General features: G+C 36.2%; 1 protein-coding gene across 1 annotated transcript; it reads left to right on the top strand.

Annotated features, from left to right (window-relative positions):
• Window positions 1-926: 926 nt before the first annotated feature.
• On the top strand, window positions 927-7168 carry LOC141334407 (NACHT, LRR and PYD domains-containing protein 3-like). Its single transcript, XM_073839468.1, has 9 exons — window positions 927-1142; window positions 1438-1524; window positions 2073-2171; window positions 2342-4138; window positions 4520-4690; window positions 4992-5162; window positions 5698-5868; window positions 6134-6312; window positions 6603-7168. Coding segments are annotated over exons 1-9 (2727 nt in total). The 5' UTR covers window positions 927-1092; the 3' UTR covers window positions 6605-7168.
• The last annotated feature ends 1543 nt before the right edge of the window (window positions 7169-8711 follow it).

The following is an 8711-nucleotide window of genomic DNA, read 5'->3' as shown; positions in this document are numbered from 1 at the left end:
TAAATAGTGGAGCAAAGTAAGGAACATAATCAGAGAGAGATCAGAAACAGGTGTGGGGCTAATTAACAAACTAAACAAGGACAGGAAACAGACCATAAAAGGAAAGACAAAGGCTGGAGCAAAAACATGGAACAGAAGTCCATAACCCTAACACTCTCATGATATTTAGATATTCTTAAGAGTTTTTTTATTTTATTTTAATATGTGCTATGTCACACCATAGAACAAATTTATGGCACCGTTCAGAAAAATGTAGTTAAAAAACAAACAAACAATGAAAGTAAGTCACCCTTTATTGTTTTCTCAAAGATCAGACTTCCCACTACATAAATATAAGCATTTCTTCTTTTTTGTCTTTTAAAAATAAGAATTTTGACTGCCTAAACTACCCATATATTAATTTACAATGATGTTCTACATACCAAAAAGCTATTAAACACTTTTTTCATTACTGCTGAAAATTAGATCATTTCTGTGAAATATATTTTCTCTCATGTACATCATGTGTAAGCTTCATAGTGAATATTTCTACATCACTTTTGTCTACGCAGTCCACAGTAACAACTTAATGTATATTGACTTTGAGGGCGAATAATCCTAACCCCTCTATCCTACAGTGGCGCTTATGCACTATATGCCAATATCTAAGGAATATCCTAACATTATATCAAGTGAACGTTTTATGATTATCTATTGAGGTAATAAGACTAAACGCGCGCCGCCGCGTGGATGAGACTCGAGATCGCGCGCGTAACGTGACGTCTTCCTTGCATTTAGCGTCAGAAACAAAAAGTGAAAGTAAGTAAATAACTTCCGCATTTGTATATTTTTCTTTAATGGCGTCTGTCCTTTAATATTTTTCATATTTAAAGCAAATTATACTTATTAAATTCAAATACATTTCATTAGTGTTTCTTGTAGTTTGTGGTTCATTTAGTCATTTGTGTGAACATTAGATTATCATTGTGTATTTGACTGAACGCCACCGTCATTCTCCTGTTTCTCCTAATCTCGGGATCCGTTCTATATCTCTATTGTTTGTCATTTCCACTCAGAGTAAGTGTTAGAGATCAAACTCTGTTCAGCTTCATCATGGATCACACACAAACATCCAGAGATGAAGATTTTTCTCCAGGATGCAGGTACCTTGCAAACAGACTGTATTAGATCACCTTTATATGAAAGAGGGTTATCGTGTTTCATTGTTTTAGTAAGTAAAGTGATTTTTGTTTTGTAAATAAACGATTATTTATTAAAATGAATGTCAATATTAAATCTGTTAAGTAGAAGAAATCGTAACTATTTAAAGTGATCATGTTAAAACTTCTCTTTATGTTTTTTTGTATCAACATAGTATAAATAGAGAGATCACAAGTGTTTTTTAGTCAAAAATTAATATTAATAGCATACAGTAATTCAGTGTATTCTCTGTTATAGTTCAGTTTATCAGAAGAGATCAGAACCAGAGCCCAGTTGTGTGTCTATGAAGAGTGACCGGTCTATGGGTGTTCCAGAAAATTTCAGGTAATTCAGGTTTAATTAACAGACAACATTATGATAAACACATATTTATAATATGGAGTTTTATATTAAGTATCCATGGTGTTATGGTATTCATATTAGCCTATTTTCTTCTTCTGATATTTTAACAGAGAAACACTTATGAAAGTTCAGTTTTTCAAATATGTGCTTTTAATCTCTCTGTTATAGTTCAGTTGAACAGAAGATATCAGAACCATTTAAGTTTAAGAGAGATGAAAAAAGGTTTATGTACAACATTTTTGTAAAAGATATGATTATAGTAGGAGATATTTTAAATGAAGCTGTCAATAATTTACAGTCCATTAATAATTATCCAGCACTACAATAAATAAATATGGGCAGAAGTCTGTATAATATAGTAAATATATAGACTATGAGCAGATATACAGCACAGAGTGGAGTTATTTAATCAATTAAGTAATTAATAATAATAATATATACAGTTGATCCATTGCATTGTTAATAAAGTCTGTTTTTAATGTAATGAGAAAAATTTCATCAATATCAGAGTGTTTCTTTCTTGATTCAAGGTCAATCCTGCCACACAGATCAGTTATAAGAAAACCTTTCCGTAAGAAATATGACCAGATTATGAATCAACCACAGGACAGAACGAATCCTAGTGTCAGGTAACTTTTTTTATTTTATTTTATTTTTTCAGCACATACTACTTAAAAACATTATTAATAACTGACACATTTAATAAACCTTATATGTTCAGAGTCTTATTAAACAGACATTTTGCTCTGTATATTTACTTCTGTAACTCATGTAATAATGTGGCATTTTAAATTTACAGGTATAAGGTCATCAACACGTTTAGATCACATCTGCTGAAGAAGTTTGGGCGTCTGTATGAGGGAACAGGGACGCAGGGAAAGCCAACACTCCTGAATGAGATCTACACAGAGCTCTACATCACAGAGAGTGAGAGTGGAGAGATCAGTAATGAACATGAGGTCAGACAGATTGAGACACAATCCAGGAGAACAGCAACAGAGGACACAGCCATCAAATGCAATCACATCTTTAGACCTTTACCTGGACAAGACAAAGCCATCAGAACTGTGCTGACAAAGGGAGTCGCTGGCATTGGAAAAACAGTCTCTGTGCAGAAGTTCATCCTGGACTGGGCTGAAGGGAAAGAGAATCAGGACGTCCAGCTCATATTTCCACTTCCTTTCAGAGAAATCAACTTGATGAAGAACAAAACACTCAGTCTTTCAGATCTTCTTCATGTCTTTCTCCCTGAAACTAAAGAAATGGAAATATCCAGTGATGAGTATAAAGTGTTGTTCATCTTTGATGGTCTGGATGAGTGTCGTCTGTCTCTGGACTTTCAGAGTAAAGTGAAAGTGTGTAATATATCTGAATCAGCCTCAGTGGATGTGCTGCTGATGAACCTCATTGTGGGGAATCTGCTTCCCTCTGCTCTCATCTGGATCACCTCCAGACCAGCAGCAGCTGATCTCATCCCCTCTGAGTGTGTCCATCGAGTGACAGAGGTACGAGGATTCAATGAGCCACAGAAGGAGGAATACTTCAGGAAGAGAATCAGTGATCAGAGTCTGGCTAACAGGATCATCTCACACCTGAAGTCCTCCAGGAGCCTCTACATCATGTGCCACATCCCAGTGTTCTGCTGGATCTCAGCCGCTGTTCTAGAGAAGATGTTGAGTCCAGCAGAGACTGGAGAGATTCCCAAGACTCTCACTCAAATGTACACACACTTCCTGATCCTTCAGACCAACATCAAACATGAGAAGGACTATGAGAAGAAGCTGACAGATGAAGACATGATCCTCAAACTGGGGAAAGTGGCTTTTCAGCAGCTTGTGAAAGGCAACCTGATCTTCTATGAGGAAGACCTGAGAGAGTGTGGCATTGATGTGACAGAAGCATCAGTGTACTCAGGATTGTGCACTCAGATCTTCAGAGAGGAGTTGGGCTTGTATCAGGGGAAAGTCTTCTCCTTTGTTCATCTGAGCATTCAGGAACATCTAGCAGCTCTATATGTGCATCTCTCCTGGACAAACCACAACAGAAATGTGATTGACCAGAGTTGGTGGTCTAAAGTGAAGAAACACTTTCAATTCAATTCATCAGAACATGTTTTATTATCTGAGCTTCATCAGAGAGCTGTGGATGAGGCTCTACAGAGTAAAAATGGAAATCTGGATCTTTTCCTGCGGTTCCTTCTGGGTTTGTCAGTGGATTCTCATCAGATTCTCCTACAACGAATAATGACACTGAACAGAAGCAGCTCTGACAGCAATGAGAAAACAGCTGAATACATCAAGAAGAAGATCAGGACCATTGACTCTCCAGAGAAATCCATCAATCTGTTCCACTGTCTGAATGAACTGGGTGATCGTTCACTATTGGAGGAAATACAACAGTATCTGAAATCTGGAACAATAAAGGAAGCCAAACTCTCATCATCTCAGTGGTCAGCTGTAGTTTTTGTGTTGTTGACATCAGAAGAGGAGCTGAATGTGTTTCGTCTTGATAAATTTGTTAACAGAAATAATAAACATGAAAACATGAAAGTTCTTCAGAAGTTGCTGCCTGTGATTAAAGAATCCAGATCAGTTCAGTAAGTATCACTGAGAACAATCACTTCACTGGTAAAACATAAATAAAATCAAAGTTAAGAGCTCATAAATGTTCAGTGCTGCAGATGTTGTCCAGCGTTTAGTAGTCAGTATTTTGATGTGTTTTCTATTCAGTGACACTGTAAGATTTCTTCAGGGATTCAGACAAATTCAGAGAGGAATAATAAGAGCTGGTCTCAAACTTATAATAAAACACATGAACAATCTGACAGTTCACAGTCCAACATGCAGATTAGTGGTAAACACATTAAACCAGTTAAAAGATAGGTTAAATGTTTTACTCAATACATCAATTATATTAATTTTACACAATTAATACATACATGTTTCAACTGTTTCAATATATGTGCATCTCTCTGCAGTTTGTTTGATTGTGGTGTCACAGATGAAGGTTGTGCTGCTCTGGCTTCAGCTCTGAGATCAAACCCCTCACACCTGAGACACCTGTATCTGTCTGGGAATAAACTAGGAGATTCAGTGAAGCTGCTTTTTGCTGTACTGGAGGATCCTCGCTGTAAACTGGAGATACTGGTGTAAGATCATATGACACACAGATGCTGTGTAGTGAATAGTGTCTACAATATAGACAGATTTTGCATTAGACAGACAATTTATATAAAATACAGATACAGTGCATAAGAAAAACATTTTTTTATCCTGTTTTAATTGGACTTTGAATGTTATAATCATGTTTTGTGTTCTGGGATATTTTAGAGCTCAGTCCAATGATCCATCAGACATATTGATTTGTGCTCTAAGTTTGTACTTATGATTTATTCACAGCTAAACTGATCTGATCTGAGAGAGTGAAGAGTGTGTCATTGTTCTCTGCAGGTTGAATGGTTGTGGTGTCACAGATGAAGGTTGTGCTGCTCTGGCTTCAGCTCTGAGATCAAACCCCTCACACCTGAGACACCTGAGTCTGACTGGGAATAAACTAGGAGATTCAGTGAAGATGCTTTCTGATGTCCTGCAGAATCCTCACTGTAAACTGGAGATACTGTGGTAAGATCATCTCTCTGATAGTCACATATCTTTGTTATCAGGAAAAATGGTCATTTACTGTAAATCCTGAAACTAAAATGTAGTTCTTACATTGTACATTAAGACATTGAATATCTCTATTGAGTTAAACACATTCCTATTGAGTTTAGCTGCCAGATGAAACTGAACATGAAAAAAATTATGTGTTTGATCTCAAGAGTTAATAAATGAGATGTAATGGGGAACACATGTCTCCTGTGAAACAAATGTCCTCCTGCAGGTGTTTATTAGAGGAGCAAGTGACTGTTTCTCCAGACAGATCCATCCTTATATCACCATTAAACAATATCTCACATTCAGCTCTGTGTGTCTGTTCAGTCCTGAAGCACATGACAGTTTCTAACAGCTCCATTGAGCATCAACATGCATAAATCTCATTCTATCAGCAGCAGGATGGCAATTGTCATTATATCTCATCTCCTGCTCTGAGACCAGAGTCAATAACAAACTACAGACATTTTAACTGCAATTCACATTGTGTCATTGTTCTCTACAGGTTGAATTATTGTGGTGTCACAGATGAAGGTTGTGCTGCTCTGACTTCAGCTCTGAGATCAAACCCCTCACACCTGAGACACCTGAGTCTGACTGGGAATGAACTAGGAGAATCAGTGAAGATGCTTTCTGATGTACTGGAGGATCCTCGCTGTAGACTAGAGACACTGTGGTAAGATCATATGACACACAAATGCTGTGTAGTGAATAGTGTCAACAATATAGACAGATTTTGTATTAGACAGACAATTTATATAAAATACAGATACAGTGCATAAAAAAAAACATTTTTTTATCCTGTTTTAATTGGACTTTGTTATAATCATGTTTTGTGTTCTGGGATATTGTATAGCTCAGTCCAATGATCCATCAGACATTGATTTGTGCTCTAAGTTTGTACTTACTGAGAGTGAAGAGTGTGTCATTGTTCTCTACAGGTTGAGTGATTGTGGTGTCACAGATGAAGGTTGTGCTGCTCTGGCTTCAGCTCTGAGATCAAACCCCTCACACCTGAGAGACCTGTATCTGACTAAGAATAAACTAGGATTTTCAGGAGTGAAGTTACTCTCTGATCTGAAAGATGATCCACATTATAAACTGGAGAAATTATACTATTGTGAGTATATTATTGTTTAAATCTTTTAAATTGATCCAAGTTTAGTCAAATTTTTAGTGTCAGCTCTTTAAACTGTTCAGAGTTTAACTCAGTGATGTGGCTGATCTATGAATATTCATCTCTTCCAGTGTCTCTGTGTGTAAGTGATAAAGAGAGAGTTGCTGTTATTAATCTATGATCAGTTGTTCATTCATATCTCTGGCTGTAATATGAATATACTAATATCTCTGGCTGATGTGATGTGACAGCAGTAATGTCTCATATGTGACTGTCTGTGTGTTTTATTGTAGGACTCTCAGTATTTAGACGTCAGTCCAGTTTCCTCAGGATCAGCTGATGGTGAATATGGAGCCGCTACAGAGACGTCAGTCACACAATCAACACAGACTGAAGACACAGAGACACACAGCATCACACTGTCACGTGTGTGACGTCAAATCACTGTGTTTCTAAAGCTCTTGTACTCTTTTGAGTTTCTGTAGCTTATGATTGTGCCTTTCTCTGAGCTCAGATGTTTTGGCACCAGCCTTTTGCCCGTTTCACACTGGATGCATAAGCAGAGTTAAAGCTGTGTTTATGCAGAGAACTAGCAGAATTACTCTTTGTGTTTTCACACTGACAGTGTTAGTAGTACACCACTGACAAAATCAAGAGTGTCATCCATTGCTTTGCCTGTTTCAGGTGTAATTCTCTGACCACTAACTCCACACCTGTCACACGCATAGCATATAAATGTAATTTGTATAATAAAATGAATCTTAAACTTAAACCTCTCTTTTTATGATTTAAACATGTTTTTCAGGTTTGAGCAAATAAACAATGTTTGGGGTATTTTATTATGATGGAGTAAAAAACACATCACATGTACTATAATGGTCAATTTGTTCATTTGTCATGTATTTTGAAAAGAAATGATGCATAGTTGCATAGTTAATTCCGAGTTTGAACTTTATGTCCCACTTTATATTAGATGTCTTTACAAAATTAGCCGACTGATACGATATACTTCTCATGCTGTAATGCACTGGTGCCCAAACTTGGTCCTGGAGAGCCGGTGTCCTCCAGAGTTTAGCTCCAACCCCAGTTAGACGCACCTGAACCAGCTAATCAAGCTCTTACTAGGCAAACTAGAAACATCCAGCAGGTGTGTTGAGACAAGTTAAAGGTGTTGAAGCGGTGGTTTAGTTAGGTTTAAGGGAGCAAGAGAGCAGCAGAGCATCACAATAATAAAATAAGCCTGACCAAAATCTTTTAAACTGTGATATTTTGTTTGCTATTCATTTGTGAAATCTATTAATATCAATAACATGATAAAATAATACAAATGAAATACAGATATATCCACATGCTGCAGTCACTGGGATATAAGCACCCCAGTTCTTTCAACTTTGCTACCCTCGATAAGCCAAAATGGTGGGGTTTTGGATCCATTCTACAAGTCTGAGATCTCTACTACTTTGGTAAATAAAATAGAATCTAGGATCTGAGAGTCCAGAGTGCTTTAGGTCTGCTCCTTGAAAGAAGGCCAAGCATTGTAGGAGGTACAGACACTATCGCACCCTTGCTGTTTGCGTGGTGTTTAGAAAAGACCTTCTGGAATGGCTGAGAGGCAGCTGGATCATTAAACCGTGCAGGAAGGGTTGTTTTTGGATAAACCGCTCACAAAGATTAGGGATGTCCTATAATTACTACGGTATGCAAAAAAAAAAATGGTTTTCTTACTTGTTTCCAGCAGCAAAATAGCCAAAATACCTAAAAAATATGATAGATAGATTTTTTCAAGATAGATTTTCTAGATGAGAAAATTGTTTGTTTCCAAAAAAAAAAAAAAAAAGTGAGTTTTTGCTTAAAACAAGCAAAATAATCTGCCAATGGGGTTAAAAAACAAAACAAAACAGAAAACAAATTACTTATGAATAAATCATAAGTACAAAAGCACACTTCATTTTGAGTTTTTTTTTTCTGAAAACAAGACCATTTTTATTAGTCTGGAAAATCCTTAATATTTTGGATAGAAGACAAAAAAAAAATCTAAGAAAAGCATTTTTTGCAGTGTCTATACCAAAGGAAATTGCAAAAGAGCCAAAAATTAACTGCACTGAAAGTCAAATTAGTCCGTATTGTCACATGATGTTAGAACAATAGTAAGTCAAAAGTAACAAATGTTCATAATTTAATATTTTTTCCCAAAATGTACTAGAATTCTAAACACTATTGTGAAATTACTATTACATGCGAAACAGATTATGAACTCACTTTGTCATGTAAAAATTGTAGAAATAAAATTTTAAATATATTTTACATTTCATTAATATTTGAAAAAGGCACTTTGGTTTGAAGAGGATATTTTTAAATTTGATTTTGGACTTTGATTAGAACAAATACTGTCAGGCAAATAT

This window comes from Garra rufa, chromosome 5 (assembly GCF_049309525.1).
Source record: "Garra rufa chromosome 5, GarRuf1.0, whole genome shotgun sequence".
Taxonomy (NCBI): Eukaryota; Metazoa; Chordata; class Actinopteri; order Cypriniformes; family Cyprinidae; genus Garra; species Garra rufa.
The sequence above is the reverse complement of the archived record's forward strand: the minus strand, read 5'-3'. Positions and strand labels throughout refer to the sequence as shown.